The sequence below is a fragment of the Carica papaya genome, chromosome 7 (assembly GCF_054855325.1).
Source record: "Carica papaya isolate Zhongbai chromosome 7, ASM5485532v1, whole genome shotgun sequence".
Classification (NCBI taxonomy): Eukaryota; Viridiplantae; Streptophyta; class Magnoliopsida; order Brassicales; family Caricaceae; genus Carica; species Carica papaya.
Window position 1 is genome coordinate 10,699,821 of NC_142315.1, and position 12,049 is coordinate 10,711,869.

The 12,049-nt window shown below is 33.0% G+C and overlaps 2 protein-coding genes and 1 non-coding gene across 6 annotated transcripts in view; all 3 read left to right on the top strand.

Annotated features, from left to right (window-relative positions):
* Window positions 1–984: 984 nt before the first annotated feature.
* On the top strand, window positions 985–1,727 carry LOC110812043 (RING/U-box superfamily protein). Its single transcript, XM_022038703.2, has one exon. The coding sequence runs from the start codon at window positions 1,083–1,085 to the stop codon at window positions 1,560–1,562; it is 480 nt and encodes a 159-aa protein (XP_021894395.1). The 5' UTR covers window positions 985–1,082; the 3' UTR covers window positions 1,563–1,727.
* Window positions 1,728–8,215: 6,488 nt separating this feature from the next.
* Window positions 8,216–12,049, top strand: part of ATMIN7 (HOPM interactor 7) — a 31,661-nt gene continuing 27,827 nt past the window's right edge. For 2 of the 4 annotated variants that reach the window (XM_088208255.1, XM_088208257.1), the window contains exons 1-2: window positions 8,218–8,427; window positions 8,617–8,770. In XM_088208255.1, coding sequence (XP_088064381.1) covers window positions 8,668–8,770 — 103 coding nt within the window. In that variant the 5' untranslated portion in view covers window positions 8,218–8,427; window positions 8,617–8,667. Of the gene's footprint in view, window positions 8,428–8,616; window positions 8,771–8,896; window positions 8,995–12,049 lie in introns of those variants that run through there. The other 2 variants (XR_015813580.1, XM_088208256.1) reach the window with 2 other exon arrangements.
* On the top strand, window positions 11,268–11,432 carry LOC148252956 (U1 spliceosomal RNA). Its single transcript, XR_015813753.1, has one exon. It is a non-coding gene; the product is annotated as a U1 spliceosomal RNA (small nuclear RNA).

Genomic DNA, 12,049 nt, shown 5'->3' on the forward strand with positions numbered 1-12,049 from the left:
AACATGGTTGATGACAAAAACAAAGTGGATTTTCCGATCATCTCACGTCTCACGCATCAATATAATCTTAAATATATATATATATATATATATTTAATCTCTCCTTCTTTTAACATCAATTCAAATTCTACGCGATGTATTATTAGGATAAATTTAGGAATAACATAAACTTTATTTACAAATTTATTCTTTATTTAATTAAAACACATATAAATTATATTAGAATAATAAAAAATTTAAGAATATATGAAATTTTATATGGAATTACAATGAATATATATATTTATAAATAAATTTAAAATTTATTGAAAACATATTCTAATCGTCTCATTCTTAATTACCCTATTGAATTTATTACGTTATTTTACATATAATTTTTTTAAAAAAAAATAAAAATGTATATTTGATCTCACATTTCACTCTAACTTCAAATTCCTCTAACTTGAGAATTTCATTTTGAAAGAAAAAATTAGGTGAGAATGAAATTAAATATATATATATATATATATTTTTATGTGGTAAGTGGTGGATTCTTTTTCTTTCTCTTTTTTTTAAGAAAGGAAAAAAAAAACCAAAACCAAAAACCTTTAAAACTTCCCCAACACCCAAAAAGCAACAACCATACACACAATCCACTTGCTTTGCTTTTTTACTTTTAAACCCTCTTCTCTTCCTATTCGTAATATTCTCCCCATCAATGGTTTTCATAATAAATTTTTAATTTAATTTCATATATTAATTAATTTTTTTAATTACAAAAAATATTAATTCTACTGATTTTTATTTTAAAATAATAATTTTACATAATTGATTAACGTTTACTACTACAATTAGGAGAATAGATACATCCCTTTTTATTATTATTATTTTAATTAAAGAAATGTGAGATGACGTAATATATCCACCGACCTCTTCAGCTTCCGATAATGACCTTATCTTTCTCTCGTCATCAATAACCCTACACTCACTGTTCTGTACCATCATTCCTTATAAAAAACCCCCCTCGATCCCCCCTCCTTCCTCCCCCCCTCTTCCTTCTCCTTTTCTTAAAATTCTTCATCTGTAATTCCTCTTCAGATCCGATGAGTTTGTTAGTCGAAGATTCGAGTCTTCTCTACAAAACGGCGGTTGTAATTGCAGTTGTCCGATGGTTATTGTGTTGGATTCTTCGCCACACATCCTCCGAACCCCGCCGCCATCGTTCGTCTCAAATCATAAAAGACAGCCTCCTCCTCACAGCCTTCGCTGAAATCAGGGACAGAGCGCCCTGGATCTCCGATACCTGCGCCGTCTGCTTGAGTCATCTGGAGGAGGACGATGACGTCAGAGAGCTTAGGAACTGTTGCCACGTCTTCCACAGAGAATGTATTGATCGGTGGATCGACTACGATCAAGATCAAGATGAGGATGATGATGACGAAAGTAATCACGGTACGTGCCCGCTGTGTAGAGCCCCTTTGCTTGCGGCGGCGTTGTGTTGTCAAACTTCGGGGTGGGCGAAGAATGAACCGAGTTGGGCAGTCGAAAAACTGCTCTACCTATTTGGGGATGATCTTAATTGAATCAATCAATCATTTTTTGACGGTTGACATTCAGTTACAGATGACAGTCTTTAACGTTGTCTTCTGCGGGTGGGTGTGTGTGTATTTTACTGGAACTATAAATTTTTTTTTTTTGTTTTGTAAATTTAATGTGTATTCTTTCTAATGATAATCATGTTAAATTTATTTCTTGTTTGAAGTTCATAATTTATTCATTTTATGGGTGTGAATATACTACTGATGTCAAGCATTTCAGTCCGCATAAAATTGAAGTCATACGTTACAATGATTTTTCATATTATAAAATTATTTTAATTTGTGATATGTTTGTAAAAAATAATAATAATATTTTTTTTTTACTTTATCTATATATTATTTTTTTATATTTTTTACTTTATATTGTTTTTTAGATAGTAAAACAATAATAACTTTGTGATATTTCTATAAAAATTTTAGTAAAAACAATCAAATTTTAAACCAATTCTGTAAGTTCATTCATCAAATCACAAAAAAAAAAAGAGAAGGGACTGAATTACAATACAATCCACAAATCACAAAATAAATTGGTGATTATGTTTATATAGATAAATGGTCTTATAAATTTTATTAATAAATTAACTTGTTCATATTTCATAAAAATAAAGTAAAATTGCATATATTTTAAATAAAATTAGATTTGATTTAATTCAATTCATTCTTCTCTCCAATTTCACAATTAATTGATGAACATGATCTTGCTTTATACAAATATATAGTTGAGCAGCCATTCATTACTGATATTAATATCATACAAATATTTAGGTGATGGGTTCATTTCTAGTACTAATAATCATGTTTTTTATGGCAAAACTAAACAAACACACCCCCAAATCTCTAAAAAAATATCCATATATTTTTCTTTTGGTATGAAAAAAGAATATGCATGTAAAGATCACAATATCCATGACTTCTATCTATATGATTTTAACATATTTATTCATGTTATATAAATAGTAAAGGTAAAATAATAATTTGAGTCTATATTATTTATTTATTTATTTTTAAAAAAAATCTGTTTATGTCTCAATTTTTGATAAAATTAATTTTTATATTTTTTTAAAAAAATTTCATTTCAATATCCGACGTTAATAAAAGTTAAACATCGTTAACTTAAAATTATATGTATCAAATTTGTTTTATAAAAAATATTTTTAAAAAATATCATATGATATCTGATATGTAAAAATATTTTAATTAAACAAAATATATTATTTTTTAAATATAAATTTTATTGTAAAAAAGTTAAATAAAGTTGTAATTTTGACTATTTAACAAAAAAAATTAAGATACTTAATAATGTGACTAAAGTTTTATTAAGATCAATAGATATGTTCAACATAATTTTGTTTTACAAAAAAGATGTCTTACTTGAGAAAGGATATGATATTTTCTTTTATACGAACATTTCATCAACTCTAACCGATATGAAGTACTTGAGAATCTATTGTGCACCATCATAGCTCCTCATGGACCGGTCACGTGACCCTACCTAACAACCTTATCCTACATTAACAAGAAAAAAAAATCTAACGAATGCGATGGGGCCCATATGTTTAATTGTAAAAATAGATGCTTAACTAGTTTTAAATTTTGATTGCAATTATTTTTTAGATTTATTTGAGTTTGATTTCTTGGTTTGAAAATTTAAAATTTTAGCTCAATTTTTAGGTCATCGTTATAGATTGTTCAATCATATAACTAGATAACTCATACTTTAACCAAAATGAGTATTTATATATGATATTTTTATTTGTTCAAAAGAAACTTCAACTTTTTAGTTGACCCTTTTTGGCCAGATGTATATTAATCTACCTTATTAATGTTTTATATATGTTTATAAGAAAAATATACATTTTATTTTACATAAAAATAAAAATCTTATGAATGGCTATAATTTCATAAAACTAAAGCAATGTATTTACTAATAAAGTTTTTTCATATAAGAGGTCCCTTACTTAGAAGAGAGAATGTTATACTTTGAAAAGTAAGAAAGATTTTTTTAACTCTAATTATTATAAGATATTTGAGATTTAAAAAAAAAAATTGTGACGTCAGACACCCGATTAGCAGTCCCGACCAACTAGGACGTGCCAAGTGGCAGAGGCGCTGACGTGGGAGGCCACGCGGGGGAGGGGGGGCACGTGGGCAATTCGCGTGCGCGCGATCGAACGGCTGAAGTCCGTTCCCGCGCCCACGGACGGCCTGGATGCACTCCCTCCCAAACGTAATTGAATGGCCAGATTAAAACGATTGAACGACCCAAAGTGAATCGCAATAGACGACCCAAATTGGATCGCGATGAACGGTCCAGATTCACTCCCTATTTAATCGCGATCAGACGGTTCAGATTAAACACGATGAACAGCTTAGATCAAAAGTGGATGAGTATAAATAACTCACATCCGCACCAAACCCTAACTCTAGCCGCCAGAAGACCTCGCCGGAGAAGATGACCCAGTCGCGGGGAGCCGACTGCCGCCACCTGCCGCCACACCGGAACCCTTTTCGACTGCCAAAAAAGATAAAAAATTTATCTTTTGCACGAAATTCAATTTTAAGTTCACCCATGACCAAATCGGAGTTAAAGGATCGGCCAATTGGCTAAAAAATACCGACGAAGCCCGGCAGCGCTACCGTAGGGAATTTTACAAACCGCCTCCGATGAGGCCCTTTCCGATTCTCGTTTTGCGTAATTTTTTCACTGTTGTGATCATCATTTTCTTCTCTACAGGTTGACCGAATCAAAACACCCAATCACAACGTGAGCTGGAGGAGCCGCCGCACCGGAGAGCCCTGTTGCCGATGAGTTTTGGTTTTTCATATTTTTTTGGCCCACTGAGGCCCTTTAGCATGTGTGCTCGCAAGAATCGATGTAAAATTGATCAAAAATAGCCGACCCGAGGTGGACTGCCGCCGCGGAAGCATGGCGGAGCCGCCATGCCAGATTTTTAAAATTGCCGTCGCTGAAGCATAGCAGAGCCGCTATGCCGAATTTTTGAAATTTGTCGAGTGGGCCCTGGGACTGATTTTGGATTTATTTGGAACATTTGCAGGTACTATAAGCATGTTTCACTTCCCGGAGAAAAATTTAGGGAACCTAGGGACCGTCCGTTTAGCTTTTCGGCGTCAAATCGAGTAAATACCCATCACCCTATTCTCTATCATAGAATTGAAGTTTAAATAAATAATAATACGGTATTTTGTACAAATTAAATAAATGTGCATAACTAATTACGGATTGTTAATGGAGCCCGAACCGGATATTGTTCTCTGTTGATTTATTTTACAGTCTAAAAGCATAATAGTATCTGATTTATATATTTTATGGTTTAAATGTATGTATTACTGCCTTACCTGACTACTATTTGATTTGAGATTTGAGACATGATTGCATTACTGGATACATGTTTATTTGTTTATGTGATTATGTTTGATTTGGTAATGAGGACTAAAGAAAAACAGGAAATGAGTGTGATCAAATAAACATATGGAATGACAGACTTACTAGATATCTTGGGAGATAGTGGACGGACTAGGTATATAGGGAATCCCACTGTAAATGTTATCTCATACCGGACGGAGTATGAAGACTTGGTAATTTGGCGCTCATACCGGACGGGGTATGAGGACGACCCACTTCACCTTCATACCAAACAGGGTAATAAGGTTTAATGTCTTGACGCTCATATCGGACGAGGTATGGGGACGACCCTGTAATTGAGATTGTTAAGGGAAAGGGTTCACGTGTAGCGGGGATACCCCTATGAACCCCCATGAATACTAGTAGGCTGGTAAAATGAGAAATGGTTATGATTTGGTTTATTGTTAATGGATATGAATTTATGATATGTTTTATGTTGCTGATTATTCATGAAGTTATGATCTGTATGGTATTATTGTCTCTATAGGTTGTTTTCATAAATTTCACTATGATAAGTGAACGGTAAATGATTTTATGATTGATAAATGAATTGCTAAATTTAGTGCTCCATTAGTTGTTTTGATTTTATACAAACCTTTACTTCTGTGCCGGTAATATAATGTGATATCCTTACTGGGCTAGTGTAGCTTCTTCTTTATTTAACCATTTCAGATCAAGAGGACCTGGTTCCAGAGTCCGATCTGCAAGAAGATTACGAGTAGATGCTAGATATTTTCTATTTTCCATTACTTTTCTCATTTCGTAATGTTGTTTAGTACTTTTGAGTTATTGTGTAAGAGATGTAAATCTTAACATTTTATTTTGCTTCCGTACTTAAATTATTATATATTTTCTTTTAGATTTTCGGGGCTGTTACACATACCACTTGCTTTTGATTTATAAAGACAGACAAATATGACATTTGGATTTTATTATAGAGTGGCGTTCTAACAAAGTTAGTTAAAAAAAAAAAAAACAAACTTAAGAAGTATATAACTGATAGTTGAGAATATGAATTTAGAATCTAGAATATAGAGTATCTCTTTGACTTTTTCCCTCCGCGCCTTTATATAGTTTGAAAGAGTTGGGAATTTGTTAATGGTCATAATGTTACAATAACTTTACAAGTATAAGATAAACAATAATGCTATAAATGTGAGTAACAATAATAATAAAGCAAACTTGTAATTTTTATCGTTATTGGTGACTATTGCTAGAGCCACACCTTTATGCAGCTTGTCCATATTTGGTAACTCCTTTTAAATCTCGTGATATAGTTATGAGGTGTTCATTCTTTTCTTCAACGAAATATAAAGAGCAAAGCAGGCTTCTTAGACCTTTATTTACTGATAAAACTTGCTAAAATTTGGTTTATCCAATACTTCAAGTTATGGATGATTCCTAACTTGAATGTTGAAAACCATTTTCATGTCCCTTTCTTCAAGATGTAAGAAAGTCCTTTGCACAACATGGCCTTGTCATCCATATGAATTTTTATTTTATTTTTGTAATAATCGGGCAATTTATAGAATTTTTTATGTTATCATATTAGTTTAACTGTGGTAGCTTAAAATTTAATGAAACAAACTTCTTTTTTAAAATGTTATAGAATTTTACTCTAAATTGAATTTTGATGGAATAGCTTAGCTTAAAGTTTATTTAAATAGATCTTCATACATTTCCTTAAGTTAATCTTTCTTTAAGTTTATTCATCTTATTCTTTATTTGTTCAACTTCTTTCTATTGTTCTTTAAACCTCACAAAATATTGCTTCATATTTTTGCATTTTTTGGGTACCATGTCAATCTCTTCACTTCCTTTGTTCTGATTGATATCTTACATTTGAATGTTATTTATAATCTTCTATAAATTCGTCTCATGCTACTTGATAAGGGGTTGTTATTACTTCATCATATTTGCTAACTGTATTCTTCAATGACTTTATATTCTAACCTCGTTCTTGCACTATTGACGCAGGATTATCATAGTTTTTAAGATATCACATCGAAAAGAGGTGAATTCACTTATTTTTAACCATTGGAAAGTTTTGTCATATACTTTTTGTGCATTTTTACCATGGTTATTTTTTATTTCTCATAAATGATGCCAATTGATGATGTAAAAAAATTTGGAGGGTAAGAAAAAAATAATTAAATAATGTTGATTTAAGGTTACTATCAAGGTGATAGGTTAGTCTTCTACTATAAGTTTGATTAGACAAGTATTAAAGACAAGTTCTATTGATAGTTGAGGAGCCCAACATGTTCCCCACTTGTAAATATGGACAAATAGTGACTCTTGAGCTTTATCTTATGATGACATTCTGGCGCTCAAGTTAGTGAATGAAGAGGAAAGACAAACTTAAAGAGTTTAAGAGTAAAGAGCTGAGGCATGGATTATAGAGTACCTCTTTGATCTTTACTTGAGTATATTTATATAGGTTAACTTCATAATGTTTTGAATTAAGAGTGAGTTAATAACTTTAATAAGTATATGATCATGATATCAGTATAACGTAACGTAATAGTGATATTATGAGTGTGGGTAATGTATGATGATTGATTGCAACTTTTATGAACAAATATTTTAAGACTGAAGTTATGCTTAAATGTGGTTAATGTTCTATGTGACTTGGTTGTTACATCATTTGTTAAGACTAACTAATTTGTTTGTTAAGTAAAATGTTAAATTTTGTTTCATTGACCTATTCCAAATAATAGATTGATTAAATATGGAGGTCTCTATTGAAGAATAACAATTTTCGTCTTGATCAGAAGTAGACCAGATCAATATTTGTTTTGGGTCAAATCTAGCCTAAGACTAAGATGAACCAATTTTTTTTTTTTTAATTTGATTTTTTAAAAAATCAATAATAATGAATTAGTCCATACTGGTTTAAACCAAAATGAATCAATTTTTATATCTTTTAATAGGTTGAGGACTAGATTAAGAATATTTAGTTAGTCTTGATCCAGATAAGAGAATGACCCAACTAAATGCTATGTATCTCATATTCCCACCGTTTGTGTCCTTCCTTTATACCTTAAATCTTTTTTTTTTTTTTCTTTGGAGGATATTTATACCTTAATCTTACATCTCAATGACATGAACTTTTAAAACATATTTTTCTTCTGCCGAAAGGGAAAGAGTAGAATTAATAAGAAATAATGGGGTCAAAAAAGTAAAATTGTACGATTTTTACTTCTTCGCTTTGCATTTGTAAGGAGGCCTCGACCATGGAAATGAGATGGAAGCAGCAATCTCCGGGCTGGTAACGCTTTGCGAATCGCCCAGTAGCTTGTCCTTGTCCTCGTAAACCATTTACAGACTTCCAGATACAACAAAATAGATCCACTGCTTCCGTTCTCCGCTCCAGATCTCTAGAGCTCAACGTGCGCTTGACATTTCTTCTATAATCAGCTCAAGGTACAACGACTTTTCTTTCTAGACAAATTCGGCTTCAATTCTTCAAGCAAATTTACTCAAAAGAGTCATTGGCTCGATCTAGCGGGATCTGGATTCAAGCTTATCCATAGTCTATCTTCTCCTGTTCTGTTTTGGTCGATGCAATCGCTTATTTAATTTGCCATGTGTGTGCATGGATTTCGTTTTTAGGTTACGCGAGCGGCGTAGTTGAACAGCAATTGAGGACAGCAGGGGGAGGAAATGGCAGCAGGAGGATTCTTGACTCGAGCATTCGAATCGATGCTCAAGGAGTGTGCTGGCAAGAAGTACCCCGATCTTCAAAAAGCCATTAATGCCTATCAAGGTCAGATCTCATCTTCTGCGGTCTCACTGTCTTCTCGCTTCTTTTCCGTTGGTTTGAATCCGTGGTGCAACTGGGCTTTTTACACTGCATGAAGATAAAAGGAGTGTTTGCATTTTACGTTTTTAGATGCCAAATGAAACTTGTTGCTATTTATTTTTTGGCTGGCCCGTGTTCTGCAAACTTCTGCGCTGAAACTTGTAAAATCTACAAGTGCACTGTGACTGGTTAGTATTCCTAATTTATTTCGTCTACGGCCTCCGTGCTTTAAGTCCTTGGGGATTGACTGCAGCATGAAGCTCTTATTGCTAGCTCATTGAAAATTACCTTTTCCTACTGAATAATGATAAGAGACATCTATAGAAATGCTTTACTTAGCTCCTTGCATGCAAAGATAGATACAACTCAAAGTAGGTAAAATTTTCTCTCAATCTGGACTGCAGAATCTTCATAATTTCATTTCAATAGTGATAAGATTGTTAAAGTAATTTGGGTCATAACTTATTGTCTTTCGATGATATTGGAGCTGTTATCGATATTTTCTTATATATGTAATACTTTTGTACATGGGCAGTACCCCTTTTAGTGCCTTTTTTTAATACATCTACTAACTTCTATCTCAAAAAAAAAAGAAAGGTGGTTAAAGTAATGATCTTTTGTTGGCATTGGGTTGGCAAAACAAAATGTCTCTCCTCCGCGTGATTTATTAATAATATCTATAGAATAGTTACAGTTTCTGGGGAATGTTTTTTCTTTTGAAATAAGTTTCTGAGGAATGTTTTTGTCATTTTCATATTTCAAAAAAGGTGTCTATCCTATAGGTAGTAATCTTTGTATTTCTTCATCTAATATATTTATTTTCTTAAAAAAGTAAGAAATTACAAAAGAAAGAGAGAGAATAAGGCATCCTTGTACATATAATAGCTTCTAAGTCCTTCGCAAATCCGATAGAAGACATATTTCCAAGAAAATCTGCTTGCCTTAGGCACAAAGATGCTAGAACACCACTAGCACAAATAACCATAGATATTTGAGTGGTTGTTACAAATTTTGGCATTTCCTTCCAACCTTTTTTTTTTTTTGAGATAAAGCATGTCCTTCCAACCATAAGATCCATGAAATTTCCTCGACTCATTCTATTTGTATTCTAAATTGGAAAGTGTATATATTTTCTCAAGTACCAAGTCTGTAATCGCTCTCTTCCATCCTAGTTACTTACCTTATGTTAATGTCATGTGGAAGGTATCCAATGTAGCTATCCAATTAGTTTAACACAAATTGTGGTTTTGGGGCGTGGTTGGGAAAGAATAAATTCTAGTATAAGTTCATGATGGTCTGAGTATTGTCAATTTTAGATGGTGGGATTTGGGAAACTGGCTGTTGAAGTGTCTGTTATAAGGAATATACTTTTTTGTCTGTCTATGATCTTTGTTACTGTCCTCAGATGTTAATTATGGCTAAAGATTAGGGAAAGGGATTTTATGCAGGTGCAAGAAGTGGGTTCCTTACCAGATTGTTGAGAAATGATGAATATCATCAATTTATGTTGAAGGAAGCGTAAAAAGTGGTTAGGAAATTGGTTGCTCAATGTTTTGTGGAATAGAGATGTATGTATGAGCATGTGTGTATTTTTGTAGTCTTCAATGCTAGTTTCAGATGTTCGTAGGTTAATGAATGCAGAAAAGGGGTAAATAATGTAAGTAATGACTTTTGACCAGAGTGTTGAAAAAACATGAAACCAATTGAGTTCTAGGGTTGTGAATGCCATCCATCAGAAAAATGAAGGAGAAGGAGTTTGTCAAAATGAGGTAATATTCATGTCAGCAAACGGGTACCATCCATAAATGGAAGGGTTAAGTGTTACTCACAAGATAGAAATCTATAACATCCAAAAGATTTCCTTAGTAGTGAGAGTGTGGCATGTAATTCGAAAGTATAAGGTGCACATGCAAAACTTTCTAGCGCTACCAAAGGTTTTAACCCCATCAAAAACTCTATTTCTTTTTTCTTTTTCGGTACGATCCATATTTAAAGATTGTGAAAGTAATGGATCATAGAAGATTGAAAATATACATACTAAACTTGAGGTGTAGAATAATAGAAGATTCAAGAGTCTGATATAATTTATTCTCTTAGCTGTTTTGTGGCTTGTATGAAGAGAGAAAGAGAGAAATAAAGAGTTTTCTCTCCTTGTGCAAGGATTGGAGATGTTTGGTTTTAGATTGCATATTTTGTCTAAGGGTCATTTTCTTGGCTTTAAGGACAACTTAAAGGACCTGGCCATCTCCATCTTTGATTTTGTAAAAATGCCCATTCTTTTTGTAGAAAGGTGCACCCCCTAGGTGCCTTCTAATACATCATTGATTTTTCCTTCTACAATAAAAAAAGCTTGATAACTTATGTTTGGTTATCGTATAAGTTACCTTGGTAGCAAAAATAGGGTGGAGATCAATTTTAAGAAAGCTTTTGATATATAATAATATAGGATTTCGATGTAAGAAAACTTACCTGGAAGAGGTCAATGAGTGATCAGGAAGAAGACTCATGGCTTAAGTTAGTGACCTTCATTGCACTTGGGAGGGGTGCTTAGCTTGATGTCCCTCCGAGTGGGAGAGCGTACGTCATAATTTGCAGTAGTGGGGACTTGCATTTGCTCAACCCCTACTTTTTTCTAAAATGATATTTCAAAAAAAAAAAAAGAATTTCTATGTAAAGGAAGGGAGCACACGCATGCTACCATCTATTGGAGACTCCTGTTTGTAGGTCTTACCCAAAATCTAAATGACTGGGAAATTTGAGAAGTATGAGAATTTACTTGTGGCCTTTGAAACTTCCTTTATGGATCATCTTCTTGAGGATGCCCTAGTTTGGAAGCCTAACAAAATGGCAATTTCTCTATGAAATCATGCTAATTCAACATGCTAAATTGGTATTAGATAGTTGATTGCATCCCGCTAAAACAAATCTGGCAGCAGGAGGCCTTCCTATGTATAGCGGGAGGTTGTGTGGGTCATATTCTAGTTAGGGTCACTCATAGATAGAGGGGCCACATAATCAACTATGGATGCTTGATGTGCATTTCAGACAACATATCTCCCAACTCTTATGGTGTTCGGATGGAAGAAGGCTATGTGACTCAACTGTTAGTCTCTCGGGTATCAGCTAGATTTTGAGTGGGTCTAGAAGGAAATAATTGGTTGCATGAAACAGTATCTCAACCATAAGTATGAGAAGCTATTCCTCACACTTTCCTTTGGTGTATATGGAGATAAAAGAACAAGA